Genomic DNA, 14,220 nt, shown 5'->3' on the forward strand with positions numbered 1-14,220 from the left:
TCAGTTACGTTCCAAATGTCATGTGTTAAACGTCTATGATTAGTTTATCGCATTGCCATAGCGCAATTTTCTATGTATGTGATACGAACTTGTAGCTTTTTTTTTCCTCGAGTGCCTCGACTTCTCTCATGTTTAGTTAGTTCCGCAGAATAATAATTTAATTTAGCACAAGATATTTTACTCCATATTTTATTTGAAATAAAGGAATATATTATACTATTGTTTCTACAACGGAAAGGTTTGAAAGATCATTAAATATGGAGGAGATCCAAACTTCACTTCATATTCTATTAAAAAACGTCCTGCGCAGTCATACAGTACATATACCAAAAATTACCGAACGGGACAGCCAGTAAGTCGAATTGTAACTACAGTATAATTAACGCAGCTGCAGCAAGAAAACTTGCTCTCAAAATTTCTCGAAAATGAAAAAAAATAACTAGTTTCGACACTCTACGGCTACGGAGCCAACACTAAGTACCTGTACAAGCCTGCACAGCGGATATTCAATGAAGCGCTAAAAAACGTAACTAAGTAGAACATGAAAGGTAAAAAAAAAACTAGAAATAATCTCATCAGCGAGGATAGAAACTGAAATATCATATATGGAATATTGATGAGTATAAGACATCAAGACTACACGGTTTACTGCACGAAGAACAAAGTATATAGAACAATGGAAAAGATCAGCAATTATATTGTGTGATTCCCATGCAGTGATACGCTAAGCTCACCTAAATTGCTGGTAATTATCCCACTTTACCGCAACATGACCTTAATCAACGTGATTTCACCTAGCCACTATCTTTATGCATTTCCTAAGCAAGTGAAACCAACACTGCAATCCCAAAATATCAAAATGTCATCACACGAAGAGTTCATACAGCTTCTCCGCAATTACTGTACTTAATCAGCGAGGAATGTTTACCTCAACGTAGCTATCTTTTTTTAGAGAGGTTCCCACAAACTGTGACCGCCACTGATAGCAATTCAAAACGAAAAATTTGGATCCACAATCGCTGCTGTTTACAGTACATCCTCTCCTTATCAAAATTTGTAAATATTGAGCATAAGTGTTAGAAGAACCCCTCCAATTACTCTTCTTTTCACCTATTCCCACCTTTCTGACCTACTGTTCTCACATCGCATGGTAAAGTTCTCGCATCAGCCCTCACCATTTCAGTTTATCGTTCTCTGTCTGGATTTTTAGTAAATTTTGGTGAACGACATGAAATATGTTCCGTTCATATCGGCACTGGTGCCTTTAATAGGACGTACACACGTAGACTCATCAGTAATGACACTTTCCTGGCAGGATATAGAACCGACCTTTTAACTTCATCACGATTTCTTTTAGTTGCCATTTCATTGTTGGCGCTGGAAAAACCACCCTAACAATCCTGTGCCAACGAAATATTTGAGAACTTTCGTAAAAGGCAGTGCATCAACTGTTGACAAGATCAACTAATCTTATTCGCTCATTAAGATAGAGAGAAAAAAAAAAACAAATTTCTAGAATAACCACGTACCTACAAAACCAATACGTGCATCTCCCGTTTTAGCTACATCAAATCCTTCTCCGCTACCACCTCCACCACCTTTGGGAGCGATCAGCTCTTGTCGCAGTTTAGCCAACTTCGCTTTAAGCATACCCAAGTGTGCATTGGTGGCTTTGTTCTTCTGCGTGCGGGCCATCTAAAATAAAAGACTATAGAAAGTTGACTGAGCATTTTCCATAGATGCGATAGACGGACGGCGCTCCGGCCCCCTTCACTTTTGGAGGGGTCACGAAAGGCCCCCTTCACTTTTGGGCCGTTAAAGGCATCACTCCACGAATCTGAGGTAGTAGGGATTTCAGGTGGAACATTCTTATAAAAGATAGTAGATTATGGAGAGGATGGTGATTTCGTCCATTTCTTCCTAATTGCCGTGAAAAACGGCCCGGACGATACGGCTTCAGGCGTTCTGGCCACTATTTTCTACGGGGAGTTCGACTGGAGCGCGCCAGCCTTATGCGGCGCCGCATCTTCCGGGCCGTTTTTTACGGCAATTAGGAAGACATGGACGGAATCACCCTCCTCTTCATAATCTACTATCCCTTATAAGAATACTCCACCTAAAATCTGCACTACCTCAGATTCGTGGGGTGATGCCTTTGACAAAGGGATGCCCTTCACTTTTGGACGGTTTGGACGGACGAAAGGATCCTCATCACTTGCGCTGCACCCTATTAGCTATATCCCCTTCGCCTGAAGAGGGTCCGGCTCCTTCTTAGCGCACCTTTGGCATTTTCTACTTTTGAAGAAATCTAGCTTTTTGTATATATTCAGTACAAAGAATTCGAAGCAAACTAGACCATTCTATTAACACCGATTCGATGCACTTTGCGAATTTCACTTCTAGTCATTCCAAAACACTGCAAAGATGAACACCACTACAGTTATTCCCGGTGAGAGGCAAAAAATGCACTACAGAGTCGAAAAAATGCTTTCTAAGAGAAGAATCAATAAATTTCAATTTAAAAAAGAATGTAGAATTTCAAGACCAGGAATCAAAAAAAAAAGGATCAAGAAAAAAATCAAGAATCAATAACTAAACTTGATATAAAAAATAAAGCGTAAAGAAACATGGTAGAGCTACGAAATCAAAAATAGGTAATAAACTTGTTAATGATATGGCGCACCATTTCCCTAATTTTAGCGATTTTCAAAGGAGACTTGTCTACGACTCAAAAAATGCCCTCCTAAGAATTGAAAAAAAAAACTAAAAAGACCGTTCAGGATCACCACTCCCGTCAAAATCGAACTCTAATTCAGGTGTACTTCTTTTGAAACGCTCATTTCTAGAACAAAATACACCAGCTCATTCACGAAGTTTACACAGTGAGAAACTCGAACAACGATTTATACGATATGACACCTGCTGTAACTCACGCATTCACTCTGCCCAAGGTTCTGTCCGATCCGAAATGGAACTAATATATAATACTGGCTAATACATATCCACAGTCAGTCTTACCCGATTATGGTACTCTCATTGACATCCGTAACGTTCCAAAACGTCCAACAGTGTGTCATACAAGCAAGGCAATGGAAAAGTAAGTGTATTGCATTTGAGTTGAAAGAAAAAGATGCTCGCACATTCATCGTAGTACATTCGCGTGATAGATACCAACGAAGGAAACGCAATCGGATTCATGACCATAACTTTAAGTACCTTTACTTTTCAGATGATTTTAAAGACGAAAAGGATGAGCGCTAAATATAGTGTTTTTCTCTGAAGCCAAGAAATCAAACTAGAAGCAGTTGAGGTCTTACTGATTTTTTCCTTGTAACCAAAAAACGACAGAAAATCCCAAAATTAATAAACAGAGCATGAAGCTCGTTACTTTCGTCCTCGTCTAATCAGTAACAAAGAAGAACTAAAGCAGGATTGCGTATATGAAGGAAAAAATATTGTTGTAAAAAAACTGAATTCAATATAGAAAATTCTGAAGAAAACTATAAGAATGTCAAATATGTGCAGCAAACCTCATCCTCGATGTCCTGAATCTTTTGTAGAATCGACATCTTCGCAGTGTTTTCAAAAGCAGCTCGTCAAAAACCTAAACTCAGCAAATGAGCAGTAGTAAATATCATTTCAAAACGGTTCAAACAAATTCGGATCAAAACTAGTCAAAGAAAAATCCATTCTGATAGGATTATGAGTCAGAAACACATAAAACAACTCTAGTTATCGAGGTCTTAGCGACATAATCGATCAATTCATGTCCAATATGTCTGTGCAAAACGAAGAAATGTGAAGAAAACATAAGTAGGAAAAAAACTAGCAGTTAATGTAAAGTGGAACAAAAGTAAAAATGGGTGAATAAATGAGGAACAAGTCAAGAAGATCCAAACAAGCATCTAAGCGCAAACTACATAGGAATGTCTTGGTTCAACAGTGGACGAAGATTGCGATTGGAGCGCATCAGCTGAGACAGCCTGAACCTCTAACCATGTCACTTCATTGCGCTTATTCGTCTAAGAATTTGTACATCATATCCATTCAGGTTACTTTGTTCATACCTGGGAGAAAATGTAGTTTTGGGGGGGAGGGGGAACTCACCTGCACCCTTATTTCTGGAAGCTCTTTTTTCCTATTTCTCTTCGTAACTTTAGCTTACATGTCACAGATCCTCTAAGACTAATGCTTAAGCTTCTTCTTCTTGTTGCTTGTCTTAGCACCCCAACTGATTTAGTTATTTACTTCCAGAAATAAGGGTGTGGTTGAGTGGCCCGCTCAAATACACTTTACCACATGTTTTTTTTTTGTTTTGCTCCACTGGTCACAGTTTGAGATTGCTCAACTTTGCTGTCTTTTTCGAGCGTGAAATCTTAGAGATCTACGGAACATAGTTAAACCGAAGCCATGCAGCGGATTCAGAGGGACTTACACTTTCATACAACACGGAATGTTCTAGAACCAGTACAATACGTGCAGTTAAGTCAAAACCACATCAGCTGTGGTGCAGTTGCGACACTCGCGGCAGGATACTAACTAATTCTATTCAACATGGAAAAAATAAGGGAGTACTTCATCGAGATTAGTAGTTCATACTCATAGGACGCAGAACTCACACTCGTACCGCACACCTCATGCAGAATAAACTATAAGTCTGGCGATTACTGGACTGTCATACCTTCGAAATTCGACAGCAGCAGAACCGTTCAGATCGAAAACAACACCATAACTGATGTTCAAGAACCACTCAGCAAATTACTGAAATGATATAGTCGGGTCGAAACGAGCTGAAGGTGGGTGCAACTGCGTAAACGGCTGCGTACGAAACGGTGCGATGGAGTGTAGCGCTTACAATCGACGAAGAACCTTGCAGACACTATTCAGCGCTGCAGTCTGCGATTGTCCCATCTTGATCCCAAGCACCATTTCTAGCCTACCGCTTCGCTTATGCATCTGCACCGTGCTTCATTTAGTTTTGATCCCACTCTAGAAGTTGGTGTACTCAAAGTCGAACTTTTTCCGACGAAACCTCGGGGTTATTTAGCAACTACCTCAATCATTCGTTCTCAGCGTATACTGGAATGTAAGAAAGTTCTATTGAATCGGCCATCTCCACTCTTTTCTGCAATAAACTTTCCGGTCGCCACTCAGTGTTTGAGAGGTGCAGAGAGATAAAGTTGTCGACTATGACAGAGAACACTGCCTCCCTCCTTGATCCCTCCTTCATCACGAATACTGATAGTGAGATCCCTCCTTCACTCCCTGGCTCTGAGGTATAATCCTATTGATGGTTCAGTCAAACGTTCGAAGTAGAGAGACAAAGTAGCCTGAGAAGCCTATTGCATCGAATGCTCTTCCACTTCAGAGGCTGCAGTACAGTAGAATATCAGATATCCAACCTCTGTACAAGCAAAGATATGAGACAAACAAATCTTCTCGAAATAACTCCGATCTTGTACATACTTCATAGTGAGACCTCAGCTTGAGGTATGCGGCAACTATTAACTCTAATGGTCCACAACTGCCAGCTCTGAGAAGCGGGAGAAATGATTTGTCATTACGATCAACAATAGATTTTTGTTTTCCAACATATCATGTAAAGCTATTAAACTCAACATACAATTTATTTAAGGTTCTAGTGAACAATATGAGTGAGGGGCATGCAACTACACAGTTTATACAAAATGAAAACCAACAATAAAATGCACCGTTACTATGAAACAAGCCAACACACTAATGGTAAACGGACAAGACAAGCAGAAGTAACGGACAGCAAATCAAAAAAGCAGCAGCAGCCCGGTAGCAAGGATTATACACTGCACTATTACAGTCAATGAGAGGATGCACTTGAATACTATTCAAATTGCATTACTCATTGCTGCACTTGTATCTCCACCACCCAAGTTGTTCCTTTCGCATGCCATTTGGGCATCTTTTGCGCTCTCGTTCGATTCGGCACGGCGTCGCACACCAGCTTTCAGTTCTTCATCATTTACACTTTCGATTTTTACCGCTGTGGTACCCGTATTATCCTGTAAATAAAATCTTCGCATTGATATCTGTATATCTGTGTAACAGAAAATGAGCTTTAATGCTGCCCCAATACAATCACAATATGCTCTTCTTAAGCTTCGATTGAGCACATATGAAAAGAACGTTATATGCGACAGTCTGAATTTGTACCTTACGGAGTGAACTATTTCTGCGATACACTTTCACTTTGGTTTAGAAGAATCAGCCCTCAATCACAAGTGTTATCAAGGGTACAACTTAAAAACCGCATTATGAATTAATGGTGTTTCAAACACTCTGAAACGGACGTTTTACATCTCCTCAATACTTAACTCTACTCACCACTTCTTGGGTACCCTCATTTTTGTGTGCGTTCTTATTTTGTGCACGGAACCGACGATTGTAGTAGTTGCCACGACGGCGGAAACCTGATTTCACCAATGTGGTGCCAGCCTCTTCAATTTTAACTGGCTCTTCGCCTTCATTTGAAATGTGGTTGTCTTCTTTACGTTCTCCTGCTAGCTGTTGACGAATACGACGTGCGCGGAAACGACGTCCATTCTCTAAATTAAGTAGAGACTTCAGCATATTTCTGCACAAACGGTTTCGCGAAGCGAAGGAAACGAAACGAGCAAGAATGATTACACGTTCTTCAAATTACAGTACTCTTTCAATGTACCAAAGGGAAAGGAAGCGAAAAGATGTCACTCACTTCTCGTACAGGTTGTCTTTTTCATGTCGACGTCAGATTGTCCATTGGCCTGATTTTCACTATCGGTTTTTTTCTCACCGTCGACTTCGCGCGGTACATGACGTCGGGTGGGGCGGAAACGATACAGAAGCACTCGCTGGTATCTGAAAGGAAGTTGCACGTTATTTGACTTGTATTTACTTATATTTTCATCAAAATTTGTAGTTTGTACCACTTTCGAGAACCAAGACATTTGCTTGTAACAAAAAAAGATCGTGGTGTTACGTATAAATCGTTTCGGTATATATTATGTACACATGTGATAATAGTAAACTTTTAGAGAAGTTCGCACATTACGTTATGTAATTTTCAGGAATACACGCGCCTCTTAAACTAAAACAATGAGATTATTACAATTTGAAAATGTCACTTTAAATGTTAGAAAATGGTACTCAAATGATTCTGCTCTGACTCATTCTCACTTCTGTAGCACAGTCTAACATATTAAAATTATAGTCTTTCGCTAACGCACGGTTTTCCAGTTGTATTCACCATTCTCTACAAGAGGAAAACTCCATTTCCATTGTTTCTACAATTTGTTGACTTCATCTATTCACTATTTGACAACAAACATAGCTGTGACATATGTTTCTGTGATCGCCAGCATTTACTGCCCACAAAGACTCATACATTGTCTACGCCTTTGCCGCTACGAAAACTAACACAAGGCGAATGTACACCAACTGCGGAAAGAAAGAACTCAAAACAACCTTACCCCTCAACTGAATGTAACACCAGTAATTGTGGTGCATTCATTTCAAAAAGAGAAGCGATATTGAAGGTTAGGCTTATCCACGAGGTCTTGAAATTGCTACATCATGACTTTGTTACTTTATGAAAGATGAACGGGAGTGAAAAAGTACAAACACCTACTTGGAGCCTTTCACATTTCCGCCATTCGGTCCTGTTACATTTGAGGCTTCAGGGCCCTTACGACCTTCCACGATGTCAAATTCGACTTCTTCCTCATCCGCCAATGTGCGTAAGTAGAATTTCTCCGTTTGTGACTTTGCGATCGCGCTCTTAAAGAGAAAGAAAATCAAAACAAGTCTTAGACTATTTCTTCCATAATACTACTAAGCAAACAAACCACATCCAGGACATAATTGTACGAAAAACTTAAAACTCTAAAAATAATAAGAGGTGTTCACTTTACTTCATCGAAACATATAATACATTCGGGTTTATTCATTACTTTAATCATGAATCATTGTAAGGGAGAAAAAGAAAACAGAAGTGTTCGTTGATGGCAGATCCCTGTCATCAGACTAGCTTTGCTGACTAAAATGGCGACCAGAGGCTGACGCAGTAAGGAATAGTGCAATCCCTTAAAATGACTGCTAAATCCCGACTAGATTATTCAAGAATTACTGAAAAAGCGTGAAATTCGTAAGGTTGTGTTTACATGAAAATGTTTCTACTTGGAATTAAAGTGCTATCGGCAAACGTCTAACTCTAAACGCTCCGAATTCATTGTAAAATAATCGTATGAATCAGACGAAAGTCAATAATTGAGCATTGGGCACTGAGCACAAGATCCAGTCGACTTCTGATACATCTTTCAATTAAGGTTTGTGTGTTCTTTACATATATAGCTAGACTGTCAAGTTTTAATCTCTTTTAAAAATCAATTCATCCACATTTTAAATCGGCTAATCATTTTGAAACCGTAAACATCGAGTTACGGTAATCCATAAGCACTAGATCGAAGGAATGCGCTCCTTCCGAGAAATTATTTTCATTTTTTATATTTTTGTATTTTTTTTATTTTATTTTATTTTTATAATTCATTTGAAAGAATATTTATTTCATCTGGATGAGTAGTAAGGCAATCCATACCTGATGGACAAAAATATCCGGTTTACCATCAGCACGGGAAATGAAGCCGTAGTGACCAAGCACAGAGTACCACTTCACACGACCTTTGAGCCCGGTTTCTACAACCTAAACTTACTTAGGTAACAGATCATCCTCAATCCATTTCAGAGCATCGAAAATAATATACGACTGTAAGTTGGCTGGTAAGTCTTCTGACTCTCTGTTCTGTCCTTTGCGTCTAGCATGAAAGATACCAGACGAAAAAGTCAGAAGAGAAGTAGTATGAAGTTATACTAAGAAGGTAAAGCGCATATCAATCGCTTGTTCTCGATCTATCTATATATTCTATTCAACTTTAAAACAATCCTTAGTGATTCATCGTTGTGCTTATTTGCCCCTCATAGTAAGGGAGCTTGGCAATATCACAGACAAAGCACCATCTGCTGTATAAGCAACCGAAGCTGACTTCATGTGTTACTTAAAAAAATAGTTGTATCAAGTAACATTCCTGTATAAATAAATATCTCTCGATGGTGTATAAAGCAAGCTTTATACACCATCGAGAGATATTTATTTATACAAGAATGAATGCAATGAGAATGTAGTTTGGTTCTCGATGCTTTATACACCATCGAGAACCAAACTACATTCTCATTGCGTTCAGCTCACATGTTTCAGTAACTACACAATTTGTGTCGGTATAACTACTCACCATCCGCTTATGCAACTGCAGCTTCAGGTGATTTGACCTGACTATACCAAGTAAAGAGTGAGGCATCCAGTCACCCTAGCACTGCAGATTGTTCGTGTCAGAAACCGCTACAAAATAATCAGCAAGCTATTTAGATAACTATGCGAAGCCTGGACTAAACCAGCCAGGGTCTCTTTGCAATTCTAATTGCACTGAAGGAACTAATACGAAATTGTTTCTTTTGTACTGCACTTCGATGCAACATGTAACCATTTAGGCCGATATGAGAAGAATCGATTGTGAACACGAACTCTTCCTCTTCGTTTTTCCTTTCAACTGTCTTGTTCCCGCTTCAAATACCTATACTCGAAAATCAGCTAGCTATGCGAAGCATGGACTTAACCACCTGGGTTCCTTCGGAGCTTTAATTGCGTTTTGAAATGAAAGTTTTGAACGTTAAGGAGTTATGCAGTCGCGAAAACTTCATCCTTATCTGATAATCCCAAGAGAATGATTGGTTTGTCACTAGAGAGATGTAGTCGGTACCAGATGGTTCAACCGGGTGAGCACAGGGACTGGAAAAACACAAAGAAGCTGTGGGAAGTATAGAAAGAGAGTGCGATGAGGAAAAGACGGTCTGTTGAACATGTTTCGGGGCAACTATAACTGCCTACAACAATACATGTTGCAATTTCTTCACGCTTAAGAGTCCATATGTATGTCTTGGTATATCCATGCAACTCCTTTTCTGCATTCTAGGTTATACTCACCTACTGTTAAAGAAACTTCAGTAACAACACCAAACAATTAATGTAGTAGATTTTTCCTATTGTTAACTTTCGCTGAGAACTTCTTAGTGCTTGTTCTCACTTTCATATAATCCAATTTGCTGCAAAAACCTCCGCGCAGTTGCGTAAGTGGCTGCGCTCGAGGCGACGCAATGAATCGAGCGGTCAGGAATGAGGAGGGACGATCACTAGCTTCACTCGGATAGAGAGATTATTAATGCTATCGAGGGTCCCACCACGACATCAGCCGCTCTCTCTTTAGCCCAGGTTCGAGTGCAACATCACTGCACCGAGCGTATCAGGTCACTGCTCCGAGCTTCACTCCTTCTTGCCCGACTATATCCAGGCTAAAAGGGCTACAACCATTGTCACATGCTTATTTGGAACAACTACAAGTCCTAGTATTCGCCGTTTCAAAGGAAAACTATTAGAACGAGCTAATAAAGTTGTGGTCACTCCTTATTTTTTTGTGAACAAAAGTCGGAGAGGACAACATGAGACTTGTATATTCCATCGCTCTGGCAGAATCATAGGATACCATCATTTTGTTGGAACGTTCACAGATGTAGACCTAGAGATGTGAAGCCGAACTTCCTCTGCCAACAAAATCTACAAACTAACTCGAATTAACCAGAACTAGTAGGTAATCCTGGATTGTTAATTGTTGTGACGGATTGGTTGTGAATGATAAGATCACAGACCGAACCTTACTTGTTTCGAATATACATCTTACCACGTTACTGCTTGACGTGACGGTAATTTCCGGTCAAATGTTAGTTGCTCATTTTCATTTCAAAAAATTAGGTCTAATAAAGGTTTCAATTCCCTGCTGGAGGCTTAGGGTTCAGACAGCTGAGGACGTTGTTTGTAGCAGTTGCGCTCACCTTCTTCGTTTTTTGTTCCTCCTCCCAAACACGGCGGCGTTCCTCATCCGTCATACGAGCGAACTAGACATATAAAACATATGTGGAACCATATAAAGTGTTCTTCTCAACGAACATTAACAAACCTTACGCTCGCGACGTTCGTTCTTGCCGTCGGTGGTTTCCTTCCTGACCTCCATATTGTTCCCATCGACGATCTTCATCGTTTCGACCTTCTTTTCGAGTGCCTCTTCGGCAACCTCGAGAGGTGCTGTCGACATCGTGGAGAGCTCGTACACACCAAGGAGATCCTAGTAAAACTTGTAAATCCAAAAAGAATACAGAATACGCGGAACTACTCCCACACGACCAGGAAAATGCACATACCGCTGCAAACGCGAACTTGAAATGAAACGGATGATGAAAATGAAGCACCACGTGGAAAGCTGTTAACACGTTAGCACAGTCGTATGGACATTAAACTACCGTACCACTAACCACACCACAGGTAAATACATGAGCGACATGAAGTCGACCGGAAGAGGACGCTGACTGTTTACGTAGCGATAATACCTAATTTTTTTTTCGATTACGGTAAAACATCCATTCCAAAAATGAGCATCTAAGTTTTTGATCTGTGCGTCCGATCCACTGGCAGATCCCCAAACTATGATCTGCCACCACTCTTCTAGAATAAGGTAGGATACTTACTCATTTAGTGAATCTTTGCTGTAGTTAATGACAATAAATTTCTCCGCTGCCTCTACTAGGTACGAGGTCTTAGTGATAGTCGAGGATCAGTTCTCGCCGTCCTATAAATGATACAACGGAGCTCGGAAAGAACTGCTTTAGCATCTCTAGAAACCCTGAAAGAGGTATGAATTGCTTTTTCACAGTTCATAATTTGTAGGATCTCGGATCCTCCTTAAAAGATTTATGAACCGAATAATTACATAGGAAAAAGGGTATGTTAAACGCATTTGTCAAATTCTGAGTGTGCTTCTTCTAGTACTCAGCTTAAACAGGTCAGAAGTGATGCTTTTATTACAGTATTTGCGTTAACTGTTGATAAAAAGAAAAACTGTATAGGAATCTTGAAGGAAACGAGTTTTTCAAAAGTAGTCTATCTGTCAGTTTATCTGTGTCTTATAAAAAACCACAGGCCAGGGATCCATGAAGATTTTTCATCTATGAGGGCTTTACGTGCTTAAAGCAGCCGTGACCCATATGTTGCCACGCGAAGGGCTAATTTCACATTACCCAAAATTCTCGGTGCTATGGTCGGGTCAAAGCGATCTGAAGCTGGGTGCAATTGCGTAACCGGCTGCGCTTGAAGCGGTGCGGTAGAGCGTAGCGGTTAGGATTGAAAAAGGACCTTTGCTAACATCACTCATCGTTGTGCTACGAGTAAGGCTAGCGAAGGTCCCACCTCGACATCAATCGCCAGCTCCATGGCGCCGCTTCGAGCGCTGCACCGAGGTCCAGCTCGTTGACACCTAACTATATAGTCGGGTCAAAACGACATGAAGAACGGCACATTTGCGTACGGGCTCGAAACGGCGCGGTGGAGGCAACTTTTGGAACCGAGGTGGGACCATCGCAAACTGCAGCGATGTGTGGTGCCAGCAAGGGTTTCTTTTTACGCTATTAACCGCTATGCTCCGCCGCACCGCATCGACAGAACCCGCGTACGCAATTGCACCGCGCTTCATGTCATTTTGACCCTTCAATATCTTTTCTGTCGCGAATACATGACAAAGCCCCTTATACAGGCACTTTTAGGCTTTTGCGGGTTCAGTTACAACATTTGCAATTTGAAAAAAGTTCGGCCGGTCAAAACTACCTAACATGTAATGCAAGTGGTAATGATCACGGAAGGACCCACTGCAGCTCTGTGCTGAGCTGGCCTGATACGGTCCCACTGCGTCACTTTCTGCTCAACAGTTTACACGGTTGTGCTGCATGTAAAGACGTTTGTTCCAACTTTGTTCAGTCATTGCACTTTATTTAGTCATTGGTCCCATTGGCCTGGAAACGGAAGAATGCCTCGAGTTGGTTGAGCATAGTACGGTAACGGTATTTTCTAGTTCGTTGATTTTCACCATATTATTACTTCTATTGTTCGAATAATAGGAAAATACGCACAGTAGGCATTCTTGGGAAAACCACTGAAGAATGTCGTTAATCGTGCGCATTTTTTAAGAAAAACAGTGTCAACCATGCAAAGATCTTGTGTGCAACACAAACTACACAGCTGGAAATTCCACCACCTTCTTAGCCACTCATGAGATCTCACACCACGAAATATTTGCTGAACTATACACTCGACTATAGGTACCTGTGCTCCTACGCCGTGCTAGTAATTCGTGCTCAGAAATATGACAATGAGATTCTAGAACTGATGTAGGACAATGGTATTTGCACACTTCCCTTTAAATTAAAAAAAAAAAACTTGACTTTCCAACTGCGCCCGCCGCTTAGGGTAGCACAGTCCTGACAACATATAAGTTATGCATGAAAAAGTTCATTTTGGGATAGTCGGCTCCTAGCTGATGAAATCTTCCCAAGAACAACTTTACTGGTTAAACTATGAACCACTCAATCAAAATCCTGTTCTTATGGAGGAAACAAGGTTAGTTAATCCGGCACCCTATGAAATTTGGCTTCTGGAGTATCCGAATCACGCCCAAGTACTCAGAAGGGCTCATATTTTTTGTTCATCTAATGCTTGAGGATCCCGAAACGAACTACAACTCAATCCTATGTACAACTGACCACAGTTATGCCCCCTAGTGTGCAATCGTCGAAAACTAGCCACTGCTCTACCGATCGAGTATAGGCGCTCTGAGAACAATTGTAACTCGCGCTAAATCGTTGCTCTGGAGCAGATTATGGGATTCTCAAGTAGACCGAACACGATGTTCGCCCCTTAAATGTCGAGTTTTGATTAACATATGAAATTTTGTTTCAAATTTTGAACATAACAGACAGATCAGATGTGTAGGTATCTTGCACCATATCATATCACGGTTCCTTTGTCTTACTGTCACTCGTGAGTCAGTACTAGCTGATCATGAGCATAAATTAATAAAGAAAAAATAAATGAGCATTGTATGTGTTATTCGTTCAATACTATTCCGAAGCGGATTCTTTTTTCATATTTTGCATTTATTTATTTCGTTATATGACATTGAAAAATAACCACATTTGTCCCTTACATTTGTGTTATTCTTCGTAGCTGCAGGTTATTTTCACCTAAAAACAACAGACTGATTAGATGTGACGGAACAACTG

The 14,220-nt window shown here is 40.4% G+C and overlaps 3 protein-coding genes across 5 annotated transcripts; 1 reads left to right on the forward strand and 2 right to left on the reverse strand.

The window, feature by feature from the left end:
- Positions 1-1,206: 1,206 nt before the first annotated feature.
- Positions 1,207-3,569, reverse strand: RB195_008428 (uncharacterized protein; the record flags this gene model as incomplete). 2 transcript variants are annotated; one of them, XM_064194917.1, is made up of 4 exons in its annotated part: positions 1,207-1,262; positions 1,330-1,377; positions 1,530-1,695; positions 3,531-3,569. In XM_064194917.1, 4 exons carry the CDS (start codon positions 3,567-3,569, stop codon positions 1,207-1,209), a joined length of 309 nt encoding a protein of 102 aa, XP_064046062.1. The 2 variants fall into 2 exon arrangements, with proteins under 2 accessions (XP_064046062.1, XP_013303198.2); XM_013447744.2 differs by lacking the exons at positions 1,207-1,262; positions 1,330-1,377 and having other exon boundaries at positions 1,513-1,695.
- A 2,292-nt stretch (positions 3,570-5,861) lies between these two features.
- RB195_008429 (uncharacterized protein) lies at positions 5,862-11,444 on the reverse strand (the record flags this gene model as incomplete). 2 transcript variants are annotated; one of them, XM_064194918.1, is made up of 9 exons in its annotated part: positions 5,862-6,035; positions 6,358-6,578; positions 6,728-6,870; positions 7,640-7,788; positions 8,606-8,710; positions 10,948-11,010; positions 11,073-11,237; positions 11,314-11,328; positions 11,418-11,444. In XM_064194918.1, the coding sequence occupies 9 exons, from the start codon at positions 11,442-11,444 to the stop codon at positions 5,862-5,864; spliced, it is 1,062 nt and encodes a 353-aa protein (XP_064046063.1). The 2 variants fall into 2 exon arrangements, with proteins under 2 accessions (XP_064046063.1, XP_013303197.2); XM_013447743.2 differs by lacking the exon at positions 11,314-11,328.
- Positions 11,445-11,595: 151 nt separating this feature from the next.
- Positions 11,596-14,185, forward strand: RB195_008430 (uncharacterized protein; the record flags this gene model as incomplete). Its single annotated transcript, XM_064194919.1, has 5 exons — positions 11,596-11,624; positions 11,697-11,735; positions 12,709-12,878; positions 12,938-12,996; positions 14,171-14,185. 5 exons carry the CDS (start codon positions 11,596-11,598, stop codon positions 14,183-14,185), a joined length of 312 nt encoding a protein of 103 aa, XP_064046064.1.
- Between the last annotated feature and the right edge of the window lie 35 nt (positions 14,186-14,220).

Source organism: Necator americanus, chromosome III (assembly GCF_031761385.1).
Source record: "Necator americanus strain Aroian chromosome III, whole genome shotgun sequence".
Classification (NCBI taxonomy): domain Eukaryota; kingdom Metazoa; phylum Nematoda; class Chromadorea; order Rhabditida; family Ancylostomatidae; genus Necator; species Necator americanus.